General features: G+C 38.4%; 1 protein-coding gene across 5 annotated transcripts in view; it reads right to left on the minus strand.

The window, feature by feature from the left end:
• Positions 1 to 15,280, minus strand: part of LOC142097307 (linker for activation of T-cells family member 1-like) — a 48,005-nt gene that overhangs the window by 19,832 nt on the left and 12,893 nt on the right. For 4 of the 5 annotated variants that reach the window (XM_075179030.1, XM_075179033.1, XM_075179032.1 and 1 more), the window contains exon 2: positions 1,190 to 1,292. In XM_075179030.1, coding sequence (XP_075035131.1) covers positions 1,190 to 1,283 — 94 coding nt within the window. In that variant the 5' untranslated portion in view covers positions 1,284 to 1,292. Of the gene's footprint in view, positions 1 to 1,189; positions 1,293 to 5,387; positions 5,484 to 15,280 lie in introns of those variants that run through there. The other variant, XM_075179031.1, reaches the window with a different exon arrangement.

Here is a 15,280-nt window from a genome sequence, read left to right on the forward strand (position 1 = left end):
GTTCTGGGCCTTCCAATGGATGGATTGGGTTTGTCTGTCTGGTTATGCATTCGGAAACCCCTACACTGATTGGGGTGAAACCAATGCGAAGTGGTCCAGTTGGATCCTGTCCAGGTTTTAGGGCAGTTAGGGTCCCGGGAGGACCTCCCGCTGGTGTACGCTGGGCAGAACTTTGACCCGGGGAGCCTGTTCTGAGCCTTCCACTGGATGGATTTGATCAAAACTACACAGACTGGTAACACTGGATCCCAGACGACATACTAGGATGTTGAGGTTCCAGTAGGATCTCCTGTTGGTGTATGTTGGCCAGAACTTTGATCTGGTGAGCCTGTTCTGGACCTTCCACTGGATGGATTTGGATAACATTTAATATAAAAACAAAAACGAATCTGGGCAGCCACCTAATGGGTGTGTTGGAAGACCTGCTAAGCTGCTAATTATTTTTAAAATGTTGACACTTACATCCAACTCATTGTTAACTTAATAACTTGAAGATTCAAACGTGGCAACGACCGGGTACTTCACCTAGTATCTGTATCAACGGAGGTCTATGATGTCATCACTTATAATCTGTTAATTCTGTTTGTTAGGTATTAGGAACAATGCACCCTGATGGTATCTTTCTTTGGATATTAGAAGTCACATTTGGCTTTATAGGGCAACCAAACTAATCGGCATCTTATAATAGCTTTATAATTTACAGTAGGGAGGTACACTATTTAGTTATATAAAATGATATAGATAAAAATGAAAAGAAGCATTCATGTAAATCCTTGATCACTAAGTAAGACTGAAGATAGATAAATCTGTAACACAGGTATTTCAGTTATAATGAGCAAACAATGAGCACTATATGCTGCTGAGACAAGACACATGGCATTACACATGGCAAACCCATCATTCTTATCGTATAAAAAAAAATAAAAATAGGGTCATTTTTTTTTCTGCAGTTTGCTCAGTTCATAACATCCCCTATACTTTATTTTAGGTCTATAATAAGAAAAACAGTTACAGAAACATAGTCCCACTTTTAAATAGTAATTATTGATTTAAACTCCTGATGAAACAAAATTACTATAAAACGAGTGATGTGAGTTCCAAATTTTGGGTGGAAAAAAAGGGGGACTGTGCTTGTGGACCATGAGAACCTCAATTCCACATCACCCGCTGTCAGGCGGAAGGAACGTACCAGGTATCTTCCTCCTGCAGCTGATGCACTGCGCTATGATGACAATAGCTGAGAGAACAAAGACGACAGCCCACAGGACAGCCACAGAGTCCATCGCGCCAGCCTGAAAAAAGGAGAAACGCACTGTAATCACATATAGTCACATGCATATAATCGTATGATCAATGTGTATATAATCATATCATCAATGTACATATAGTCATATAATCAATGTGTATATAATCATCTCATTAACGTACATATAGTCATATAATCAATGTGTATATAATCATGTCATCAACATGCGTATAATCATCTTATCAATGTGCATACAATCATATCCCCAATGTATATATAAATGCGAACAAGATACAGCAATAAATGATATTGCATGATCTAAGCCCTATCTGAGTATTGTGGCCCCTCACATTTTTGAGGACCCCATATACTGCCCTCTTGTGGTGATAACAAATACAGACAGCAGACACTCTACATCCTTCTTATCTTTTCACAACGACTGCTCCACTGTTCAGTCCTGAATAATGATATCATTATAAGATTACATGACTTAGATTCATGTCTGTGTTATCTCTTCTCTACACATGATGTGAGCTGCATTTATTGGACTTGACTCATTAAGGAGAGCAAAAAAAAAGAGTAAGTTTGCTCCTGGACAAACCATGTTACAATTCAAGGAGGGCAAATTCGTTTTTTATAGAGTGGTGCTTGGAGGACAGTTCTGGGCACCACTTTACAAAAAAGACATTTTGGAACCAGAAAGGGTACAGAGAAGGGTGACAAAATTGATAAAGGGTATGGAGTCATTAAGTTATGAGGAAAGGTTAGCCAGTTTAGGCATGTTTACTTTAGAAAAGAGGTGATATGATTACTATGTACAAATACATTAAGGGTCAATACAGAGAACTTTCATGGGAACTTTTTACCCCAAGGACCATACACAGGACACACGGTCACCTCCTAAGGTTAGAGGAGAAGAAGTTTCACAAGCAGCAAAGGAAGGGGATCTTTACAGTAAGGGCAGTCAAGATATGGAATTCACTGCCAGGGCAGGTTGTGATGTCAGATTCAATAGATATGTTTAAGAAAGGGTTAGACAAATTTTTAAGCAGAAAAGGGTATCCAAGGTTATGATCGTCAATTAAAATGAAGGATAGTAGTGGATTCAGGGAGACAAAGGACTGTAATATTGGGTCTGGGGGGGATTTTTTACCAATGGAATCAGATTGGCAGGAGATCCACCATAGGTTGAACTTGATGGACTGGTGTCTTCTTTCAACCTCATCATCTATGTTACTGTGTTACTATGTTATTTTGCACATAAGATAAATATTGGCTGTTTTGTCATTTAGCACACAAATACTTGATAGCTTTATTTTTACACTGAAATGTAAAGTTGATCTAGGACATGCCCTACCCCAACTATAAAGCGGTCTCCACATTTTAAATTTACCTCCCCTCCAACGCAGCATGGTTTTGCCCAGGTGCAAAGTTACTCCTTTTTTTATGCTTTGCACTCTTTAATGACTCAAGCCTATTATGCTTATCTTTCCTGTCCTAACATCTTATTATATAGGATTAGCTGATGGTATTGTCTATAGCCCTGTGGCCTGCGTGGAAAAGGATGGGAAGACATTTTTTCTGCTGTTGTCAGTGCTAATGACAAACTCACACTAACAAATACATTTACTTGTAGTTACATATGATGGTAATGTCAGACATTTCTTTAATTCCCAGTCCACAGATCCCAAAAGCTTGAAATTCCTGTAGCTAGAAAGGACTATAATTGAGATTACTTCAAGTTCAGTGTATATTCCTTATAGGAAACGTAATAGATCAAAAGCAATACTTCTCATAATATATGTTTGTGAAAATTTCTGTCTAAATTTGTAACTGCCATAAGTAACAATTTAAAATGTGGCAAAGACATATACAGGCCCCCATAAGGTACCTAAAGGAATAATATGGCATCCAATGAATTAATATAACATAATCATGTTTCATATCTTACCATATAAGTGGACTTCGAGGTCTATTTATCAAAATATGGCGATGAAGATCATTATTTAATGGCAGCTTATTGTGGCAAAAAAAGATTCTATTATCACTGCAGTTAAGCTTGCAACAGTAACAGTTAACTTATAATTTCCTGGGCTAGTCTTTGCAGATATGTATATGCATGAGGCATGCTTGCCAGCTTACACAAGCACAGTGGAACTGAAGGCCCAGATTTGGGCTTTCAGTTACACTAATATAAAAAAAAAAGTACAAAATAAATAAAAATTATTGAAAAAAAAATGTAAAAACTATGTCTCATACAAACTGTTTCATTCAAAGTATAATGCATTTTTAAATGATTTTCATCTGTTATGGCGCACTTCTTTTTTCTTGGGAGGCTTCCCCATGCAGTGTTATCATTGGCGGTAACTCTTTAATTTTTTGGGGGAAAAAACCCCAAGGTTTAAAAAGTGTTGACATGATTTTAGAAAATGTCAGAAGGCTACTGAGAAATTGTACATACCTTCTAGAATTCTAGGTCGCAGATTATATATTAAACTACATTAGTGCAGTTTTTCTGTTTTTGTGTTTTATTTTAAAAAAACTGTTTTGCAATTATATTTCTGTAAGTAAATTTATCACTATTTTTAATCAATAAGCATGGTGATTTTTTTGTCATATTAAATCCTGTTTAATAAAGTTCTGTCTTTGTGTTCTGAAAGAATTCATATGCCAGATAGGCTTGGTTTTTATAACGCAACATTATCTGGTTTCTGATAACACTAACTAATTTAGGGTATAATTGTATTATGGGATGTGTCAGGGTGTAACTTAATACTTTCTAAGAGTGTCAGCATATTTAACATGCAAATGCAAAATACATTAGCATGAAGCTCAGTAAACATGAAATAATGGGGATTTTAGTGGTCCAAGGTCCCCCTACAATAGCGTGTTACATCCTTCAGCTGATTGACTAAACAACAAAGTTTTTAAACTAATACTAGTAGTAGAAGTATAAAAGTTTATCCAGATTTTGTTATTTTACTTATAGTATTCATTGGTGATAATTTGTTTAACATTGAAAAACTTATTTGAGTTGCTTCACATATGATATCTTGACATTTATTCGATTTTAATACACCAAGCATCTTTTTGATCTATTGTATTAGTCGTTTAGTTGTGCGAGTCTCACAAGCAACATAATATTTGTAAACTGAAGGGTTTACAAGAATCAGTCGCACAAGTTGGAATGAACAATGGTTAAGAAACTGTGAGATTTTTACATAACTGATGCAGCTAACCAGTCAGAGAAGCCAAGAGTGTCAGCTTTTGTGTCTAGACTATTTCACTGTTTGCTAACATTGTTAACTAAGCCTCCTTGTTTGTTAGTTTGTTGTAAATCAACAAATAATTGTACCCACCCAAATTAGTTTTGCACATAAGTTAAATAAGTTACATACTGACTGTTTTTTCATGTAGCACACAAATATCAATTTTAAATTTCAGTGTTAAAATAAGCTATCAAGTATTTGTGAGCTACATGAAAAAACAGTCAGTATTTAATTTAAAACAGAATACAAATTTTCACCCCTTGCATGGTAACATGGTTTTGTCCAGGAGACTGAAATAAGAAACTTCTTAATTTAAGTTCCTTAATGAATCAGGCCCTGTATCTTGTAATATTGACTACAAGACATATTTAATAACAGTATGTACAAAAATATTTTGTATTTAACGACAATATGCAGTTAGAGGTTACATAGCTTAAAGTGGGCCAGATATTTAAAACAGCACCACTTACAGTAACAAGGAATCGCGGTGTTAGCCCTGTGTTGTACCATTTGTACTTAGACATTAAAGGCCACATTTAGAGTTAAGAACAAATCCAGATAAATGGTGTAAATTACGTCTGGACAAACCATGCTGTAGTATAAGAGGGGGGTGAAAATCCAATGTTATTTTGCATGCAGGTAAATACTGTCTGCTTTTTGCATGTTGCAGCCTTAGTTTTGCACTTTAGAATTAAGCTACAATCCCCCCCCCCCCCTCCCAACTCAAAATCTGTTGCAACATTTTAAATTTGACCCCTCTTGCAGGGCAACATATTTTTGCCAAGGTGCAAAATTGCACCTGGTACCACTATTTACTCCTAATTCTGAATAGGGCCTTAATTGCACACAGAAGTAAACTCCTTAATACATACCCGATACCTGGCAAGGCCAGACGTCTCTCTCCCCCTACAGCCTCGGCAATCTGCATAGTGTAAGGTGCCTGCTCCCTATGAGATCTGATTCAGCAGAAGTTGTAATCATTTCAGTTTCGGTTACTTGGTACTTTCACTGTGTAAGACCCCTTCCTGCTCTTTCCCCCAGCTTGAGAGCAGCTTTCTGAGGTTTAGTGATACTGTTGTCCCTTCTTCGAAAAAACCACTAAACATAAAATACCATTTGGCTTCTAGAAAAGAGCTACGAACAGCACTTAGCAAATATATATCCAAAAGTTCCAACAGCCAATCAGAACGGAAGATATTGGAGGTAAAGTTTTGAGGGTGAGGGGATTTTTTTCCCCTATTCAGAGCAGACTTCCTGTCATGCATCCCATGGAAGGAATCTGCAGACAGACTCTGTTTAGTCAAAACATTATTCTTTGTAAAACTAATGTGAGTTTTGTTTTATTCTGTTGGGCTTTGCCTACTGACTACAAGCCAAGGAGTGACTGATAATAGAGAACAATAGCTTGTACTTTCATACACATCAAATATAAATTATATAAACTATCTGTTCCTTCAAGGCTATCCTCTTCCTCATCTTTCCATTATTTGGACCTTCTTACAAAAAGACAACACTGAGATATGGTTACACAAGCTTCAGGGAAGCAAGAAAACAAATATCTAAAATTAATTAAATTATAAAATAAATATAATAAAAAAATAATTTATTAAACACGCGTCTCTAAGCGATTTTTGGCAGAAACAGCTGCCAGATAAACAGGATCTGTCCTAACAACCACCGTAGACTTTGAAACTATTTTTTCAAAAGCTTAAAGATATGGTCATCGGGGACAAAAGTGAAGTTATATAAAAAAAAATGATACAATTTTATAGTTGTGATTAAGTAATATTGTATTACTTATTGTAGCCCTAAAAACAATCAATATTTATTGAATTGTTGCACAGTTTCAATTCAGCATCATCATCATCACCATCTTCATCATCATCATCATCATCATCATCATCATCATCATCACCACTGTTATCATCATTTCTTTGTAAGGTGTCACAGAGCTCAGAAGTGCAGGACAATCAGCATAAGAACCCAGCCTTATGTTTAAATTAGAGATACTCGGCTTTCTGAAAACCGAACCCACCCAAACTTAGGGGATCCGTGTAGGCTCGCGAGCCGGCTTGGTACTTTCGTGCATCCTCGCATCTGAATCGAGGCAAAACTTTATTGTTGCATTGTTGGAACTTGCGGGTTTTGCATTCCATAAGTACCTCCCTCCCCAGGAGATCCAGCACCATTGCTCATACAGAAACAGGGCTAGCAGTGTTCTTGTTACTCTTCATTCTCCAGTGACATTGCTCAGTGCCACTGCTCACACAGAAACAGGAGGGGTAGCAGTGTTCTTGTCACTCTCCAGTCTCTAGTGCCATTGCTCACACAGAAACAGGAGGGGTAGCAGTGTTCTTGTCACTCTTCATTCTCCAGTGACATTGCTCAGTGCTATTGCTCACACAGAGACAGGGGTAGCAGTGTTCTTGTCACTTGACAAAAATTGACTGGAAATGACTGGAAATTAATGCTATTGAGGTTAATAATAATGTAGGAACAAAAAAATTTTTGGAAAAAAATAGGGATCCAAAACCAAAACACGCGAGGGCGATTTTGCCAAAACCAAAACCAAATCCAAAACACGAAGTTAATCCAGATCCAAAACCAAAACACGGGGGTCAGTGAACATCTCTACTTTAAATATAATAAAAAAAACTATACCAAAAACAGCAGGCCATGGTAGAAGTAATATTCATAGTTGAAAATAATTTTGTCCACATTTTTTAGTACTTTAGTAAGGCAAACAAACTACAATATGTATACTGTATTGTTTTCTTCTATTTACTAACAATCTCTGCCTGATTTTACCACAATTTTTTTTCCGTATCCTAAAGTTATTTTTGTAGAACTTTGCAGAAAACGTTTATCCCTTGTGAAAGCAGAGTCCCTCTTACCCGAGTTTTATGTTACACTAAAAAGTATTTACACCCTTCTTCAGCCATTTCTCTACAAGACACCTGTATAGAACAACACCAATGATCTTAATGTTTGGTATACAAATGTACAGTTCTTAATTCCATTTCTGGCAACAACAGATTCTTAAAAGGATTTTTTAAAGACAATTACCTCAGAAATTACAATATTTAACATGCCCAGGACTGAGAATTTGGCGATTGTAGTCTTGATTTTTTGTGCTGAATATATTTCGTGACTTCAGCTACCTTGCAGTGAGTAGCTGACAGTGTTGCAGATGATCTGTGTGTGGGGAAGAATCCACAATGCAGACTGCAAGCGAGATACCTCAAAACCAATCCTTGCGGTGAGAACATTTCTAACCAGAAACTGTACTAACCGTACTGAGCAGTTTAGGATTCTAAACACCTCAGGCCTCATTTAAAGTAGAACACCTTTGCGCTGTGAGTGTAGGTGTAAACCTTTTGTAACAGCAGCGTGCATATGTTCAGTCTCATATATCTCAATATGTATCCAACACAAAGATCATCATCATCATCACCATTTATTTATATAGCGCCACTAATTCCGCAGAGCTGTACAGAGAACTTACTCACATCAGTCCCTGGCTCACTGGGGCTTACAGTCTAAATTGCCTAAGACACACACAGACAGAGACACACACAGACTAGGGCCAATATGTCAGCAGCCAATTAACCTACCAGTATGTTTTTGGAGTGTGGGAGGAAACCGGAGCACCCGGATGGGGAGAACATACAAACTCCACACAGATAAGGCCATGGTCAGGAATTGAACTCATGACCCCAGTGCTGTGAGGCAGAAGTGCTAGCCACCGTGCTGCCCATAGAATTTTGGTTCTTTATGAAACAATAGTTATACCTCTGTTTTACAGAACAATTTGTCATTAGTTAGAGGTAAACAGGATGCGTTTCCCAAGTCAGTGTTAAAGGCTAAGACTAGTCACATACAGGAGTAATTTGTATTTTCAATTCAATTATTAACAATCTCCAAATAAAGTTTTACTGCTACAAAACTCAATAACGTATTCTGAACAATTTGGCGGTAGATGGGCACTAGTTATGGTCAGTTTGCGCCTGTACGAATAAGTCTTTATCCTGTTATAGTGACCGGTGGTGATATGTACAAAGTATTGTTCATTACCAGAACATTCATATTCATTTTCTATTGTGTCAATGTCATTTTCTGAAGAGAAGCAAAAGTACTTGATTAATTCTGTTATTTGCTATGTAGGTTGAATGTATTTACACAGAAGAAATTTGGATTTATTGAGTCTAAAATTTGATGGAATCAGACTAACGAAGATTTCTTGATATTTTCTGAATGACAGAAAACACAGAAAAACCTGGTATCTATGTGTCATTATTATTATTTTTTTAAGGTGAACATTTCATCATCATTATCATCATCATCAGCGTGTACTCTAAGGACAGCGATCATGTGACTTACAAAAAGGTTTTTTAAATTAAATGTATCAACGCTACAATCAACTCACCCTACAGCAGGTGCTAGACCAATATTCAAAGTATTAGCAACTACAAAGTTGAGGTTGTGAGACCAAAGTATTTTAATTAGAAACTATCTGACTTGATCTTAAGTTGCTGTGGTTGACATCAATGTATAATTGTATATTTTTATCCATTTCTATAAAAATAATTTTGAACCCCTGAATGATTTGACACAGATAATTAGGAACATTATCCTCGCATTAAATGATTTAATGCTACATTTTTGTAATAGTAATTTGGACGGTTTATATCGTTTCTAGCAAAAACGGAGCCAACAGGCCAGAAAGTTAATTTTGGTGTAAATAGCTTACTGTGTGTATAGATAAAATGCAACATGCAGCTGTTGTATAAAATAAACCCAGCATGCCATGCCATGCTGGTACTTGTAGTTCCACCACACCTGGAAAGCCATGCTAAAGGTGGACACAATGCTTTTAAAGGAATCCTCTTATCAAAAATAACATTTTTATCAAGTTTCCTCTCAAAATCAGTAAAATTGTTAGTTTTGAAATAAACATTGACATTAATACACCCTTGGACACATATCGTACAGTTGTTACGTTGTCTACACAAGCTTCAGTCCTGCCTCTCAGCCCAAACTCTGAGAGACAGAATCATTGTGCAATATGGCAACACCAGTAAGCAACCAAGTTAGATAAAAACCGGACCAAGCAGCCGCACGATTCCTAGTTTCACATGGTCCTGTTAGTGCAGTCAGAATATCACTTCTGGTCATTATATGGTCAGTTTCAAACATGCAAATGTGTCTTTGTGCTTCTGGTTTTATTTATTACATTATTTTAATGTATTACGAGCGAATGAAACGTATGCCAGCGCTAAACGCAGATTGGCAACGGTTGCCCTATCAGTGATGGGCAACTGGCGGCCCTCCGAGCCCTCCACTGCGGCCCCCAGCTCCAGAACTGATTTGTTATAGTGTGTAACACTTATATAACATGCCTGCTGATATGTTATTATAGTTAGGGGTCTCTTTCTATGAGTAAATATCTTGTTTTAACGTATTACTGAGATTAAGGTAGTGTGCGGCCCTTTTAAAGGTTAATGGGCCACCCGTCAGGGGCTGGCAGGTAAATTTTAGCCCAGGGTGGGGGGCAAAACTCACCTTAGCAGCCTCTTAGGAGCATTTTAAAGGGAAAAAAAGCAGGTAGTCCAGTGACCCAGCCCAAAGTAGCCCACTTGGGAACCGGCCCAATGGCAGATGCCCCTATTCCCAAGCCCTGCCCCTTAAACTTATCAGGTTTCCAATCACTCAGTACATTGTGGGGTATTTTCATGAGTTTAAGTGAAGAACCTTCATTACTAATCGTCTTATGAAATAGAATTCTGAGTGAAACATTCGAGTTTCTCAGCTGGTTCCGTAACGTTCCGTTCGCACTTGTTGTGGTTCTTCTGCATGTACAGCCCCCCGCAGCCAGCTTCCTCCCGGGTACAGATAGTCTGATAGATCACCTTACTCTCTGCACACAGATGGGATCAGACAGGAAAATGAAGAGATGTAATCTGCAAGCCGAGAGCCAGATGCAAACTGCTCGACACAGTCACTTCCGACCTACCTGTGCATGTGATATTCAAGACTGTATACTGGACAATGTACAGCACAATGAGGAAACCTGAGGGTTCCATGGTAGAATGTCTAAGGAGATACTGTCCTGTACAGGACTTTATTTTATTTATCTTGTATACAACTTTCTATAACTTTTTCTCGACACGTTGCTTTGTCTTGCTAGACATCGCGTACGCAGAGCTGTTTGATTATGTTGCCTGTGATGTGACACGTCTGAAAACACAGAGTGAAGAAAGATAATGTACTGTGGCATTTATTAGAAATAGCAGAACTTCACACACAATACATTAAATTAAAGTAATATGAAGATGGACAACCTACTCTGTGGTTTTTTAATCCACTTTCACACATATCTCTGAATATCATGTAGTGGATGCGTAAATAACCATCGCCTACACACAGTGCGGGCATCTTTATTGTGGGATGGGACGATAATTATGAGAACACAGACTATCATGTATCATGTATCATGTAATAAAGAACCAGGGACATCAGAGTATTTTGCTGCCTATCCTGAGAGCAAAGTATACAGAATATTAAAAAAAAAAAAATGCAATGATGGCGGGATAGACTGTGACAGAAATATGGCTGCGTCTACTGAGCAACGATTTCTGAATTTTACACAAAAGAAAAGGAAAGAGGACAGAGTAGCAGTTTCTCTTTAATACATGAAAGCAGGTACTATACTATTATATGGGATATGTTTTTACTATACTCTGAGTAGTTCTAGCTGTTTACTCTATGTGAATCATTATTACATGTCTTATCACATATTACACATATCTGTAATCTGCCATATCTACCACAGTATAAGAAATAACTGGTCATTTATAAGCACTGAGCACCAGAGAGAGGACTGATATGATAGTCCTGTGTTCGAACTCTGAGATGACTGATACGTTTATCTCAGTATATCTCAACTCTCAATATATATAGCGTATGATTTGCCACTGGGAGAATAAATTAAGTGACTAGTTTAGGTATTCAAAAGCTCATTGAACAGCATTTACACAAGCAATTAGAGCACAGTTTCAAGTTCTCCCAACATCTTCCAACATCACCCAATAGCACCCAACTTCCCCCTACAGCTCCCAATATCTGCCAACTTCTCCTAACAGCTTCTAACATTCCCCAATATCTGCAACTTATCCCAACAGCACCCAATAGCTCCAAATAGCTCCTAACATCTGCCAACCTTCTCAACAGCTTAAAACATCTCCCAATAGCTCCCAACTTCTCCCAATAGCCCCCAACATCTGCCAACTACATCCAACATCTGTCAACTTCTCCCAATAGCTCATAACATCTGCCAACTTCTCCCAACAGCTTCCAACTTCTCCCAGCAGCTCCCAACAGTTTACAAGTTCTCTCAAAAGCTCCCAACATGTCAGAATACCTCCCAACTTCTCCCAACAGCTCCCAACTTCTCCAAATAGTCCCCAACCTCTGCCAACTACATCCAACATCTATAAACTTCTCCCAATAGCTCCCAACCTCTGCCAACTACATCCAATATCTATAAACTTCTCCCAATAGCTCACAACGTCTCCCAACAGCTCCCAACAGCTTACAAGTTCTCTCAATAGCTCCCAACATCTCAGAAAACCTCCCACTTCTCCTAACAGCTCCCAACTTCCCCCAATAGCCCCCAACCTCTGCCAACTACATCCAACATCTATAAACTTCTCCCAATAGCTCCCAACTTCTCCCAATAGCTCCCAACTTCTTCCAGCAGCTCCCAACAGCTTATAAGTTCTCTCAATAAATCCCAACATCTCAGAATACCTCCCAACTTCTCCCAACAGCTCCCAACTTCTCCCAAATAGGCCTCAACATCTCCCAACTTCTCTGAACAGCTTCCATCCTTTGCCAACTTCTCCCAACAGCTCCCATCATATCCCAACTTAACCCAATAACTCCCAACATCTCCCAACAGCTCTCAAATGCTCTCTCTAGCTCCCAACATCTCCCAATAGTTCCCGACTTCTCCCAAAAGCTCCCAACTTCTCACAACACTGTGAAAAGAACATTAAGTAAATTAGCCAACTTATAAAATAATTATGTTTTGTTTCTTACATTTAAAGTTTACTGCACTTAAAACTACATAACCCCTTTTGCCTATCAAAGAAGCATCCATCTTTTCAAGTAGATCAGTTCAAATTATTAACATTCTAGACAGAGTTCTGAGACTTTTAGAGTCAATTTCCAATGCTGCAAATCAATAGAAAATCTGTGAAAATAGAGACTAGTTGCATACTAAATATAAATAAGTAATAAAGATCTTTCTGAATTCTTTACCAGCACTTCTCTGACATAGTCTACTAGTCACACTGTGATGCACAAACACTCCATACAGTATATATAACATTGTATATCAGTCCTTCTCTGACATAGTCTACTAGTCACACTGCCTGGCACAAATACTCCATACAGTATATATAACATTGTATATCAGTCCTACTCTGACATAGTCTACTAGTCACACTGCCCGGCACAAATACTCCATACAGTATATATAACATTGTATATCAGTCCTACTCTGACATAGTCTACTAGTCACACTGCCCGGCACAAATACTCCATACAGTATATATAACATTGAATATCAGTCCTTCTCTGACATAGTTTACTAGTCACACTGGCTGCACATATATTCCATACAGTACATATAACATTGTATATCAGTACTTCTCTGTTATAGTATACTAGTTACATTGTCCTCTAGTATTAAATAATACATAGAGAACATCAAGGACCTTTAGGGGGGATCCTCTCGTTTCCCCCTCTTTTCAATATATTTCACAAAGTTTTCCTACAATCTTTGATCACTTATACATTTTATCCTTATATTTTGCCCTTTGCTCTTCTCCCTCTACACCTACTTCCTGGGTGTCCTCATTCGCTCCTTTGGCCTCCAGTTCCACCTCTATGCTGATAATACCCAAATCTATCTTTCATCCCCTGAACTCTCCCCTTCCCTTGTGTTTCTTGTCTTCTGCTGTCTCTCGGCCATCTCATCTTGGATGTCCCAGCTCTTTCTTAAACCCTAACCTACTTTCTGTCCCTTAAGTCCGATGCCTTGAGGTCAGGCTGAGCTCCTCCCTCTCTTTCAAACCTCACAGTCTGTCCCTTTCAAAATCCTGCTACTTCCACCTCAGGAATACATCCAAGATACGGCACTTTCTCACCACAGAAGCCATCAGAACTCTTATTAACTCTCTTGTAATCTCTCGCCTTGACTCTGCAACCTCCTTCTCTCTGGCCTACCTGACTCTCACCTTGCCCTTCTTAGGTCTACCATCAATTCTGCTGCCCGCATCATTTTCCTCTCCTGATGCTCTATCTCTGCTGTCCCCCCTCCACCAGTCCCTACATTGACTCCCCATGGCCTACAAAATTAAATTTCAACTCCTCACCTTCAAAGGTCTCAATCAATTGTCCCTTCCTACATCTTCAATCTCATCTCTACCTACACTCCTCGCCACTGCCTCCACCCTGCCAGTGACTTCCTCACTACTTCACTGATCACCTCTTTCCACTCCTGTCTTCGGGACTTTGCCCGGGCTGCTCCCCAGCTCAGGAACGATCTTCCACGTTCCATCAGGTTAGCATCTACTCTCAAAGGCTTCAAGCGTGCCCTTAAGACTTATTTCTTTATACAAGTATTTCAGCACTCCTCCTAACTCCTTTGTCCCGGCTTTCACCCCCAGTAGGTACCACCCTATTTGTGTCTCCCCCTCTTTTAGGATGTAAGATCTTATGAGCAGGGCTGTCTTGTGTTCTCCTTCTACTCTCCCATCACCCTCTGTACCTCTTGGCCAGATACCTAGCCCTACTTTCTTAAGCTCAGGCCTACTTCCCGCTGATTACTACAATCACTCTCACTCACTATACCGTAAATAATTTGATCTGCATTACCGTCTTATCTGTATATTTGTTTATTTAGAATGTCTGGTTTTTATATTTTGTTCTTCATGTTCTGTAATGTGTTATGTGTTATGGACCACTGCTTTCTGTACATGTCATGTACGGCGCTGCAGACCTCTTGTGGCGGCATAAAAATATAACATAATAATAATAATAAATATTTTAATTAAATAAATACATTTTATATGCATAGATAAATACATTATCTACTACCAGAAGAATTTTTGCGCTGGTACTGGTAATAAATTTAAAGTGCGTCCTGTATCTTTCTTGCTTCTTATTCTGGTTAATTTAGTGTAAATTGCTCTGGGAGAGCACCCCATTAAAAGTATAGATTTGGACATATTATTAGTAGTAAGTGTCACGATTGCCCAGCCTGTCCCAGATACAACAATCTCAACAGCTGGTCGTGACTGGTGTTACCTTAGTTAATTAACAATGAATAAACCTTTTCTGCCAACACAAAGGATGTATTATGGTGTCCACCAGAACCGCTTATTAATGTTTCACACATAAATCACATACACATGTACCATGAGCCTCCCTGGGCTTCGTAAGTTCACAAAGAATCACGGAGAGTACGCTAGATAGAATAGGTTTAATCTGAAAAATATTTCCAAGGCTTATTTACAAAAAGGTAATAAACAGACATACGATAGGTTGCATATAAGTTTCAAAAAATAAAATAGGAAATAAAGTCACTACTTACAAGGTAGTCTTGCTGTGTGTGAGGGAACACAATAGAAAAAGGATGGGACATTTCAGTCTTGATAGACCCCTCATGAAATGCACAAAATTATTGTCTAAGGCAGAA

The sequence above is a fragment of the Mixophyes fleayi genome, chromosome 7, assembly GCF_038048845.1.
Source record: "Mixophyes fleayi isolate aMixFle1 chromosome 7, aMixFle1.hap1, whole genome shotgun sequence".
Lineage (NCBI taxonomy): Eukaryota > Metazoa > Chordata > Amphibia > Anura > Limnodynastidae > Mixophyes > Mixophyes fleayi.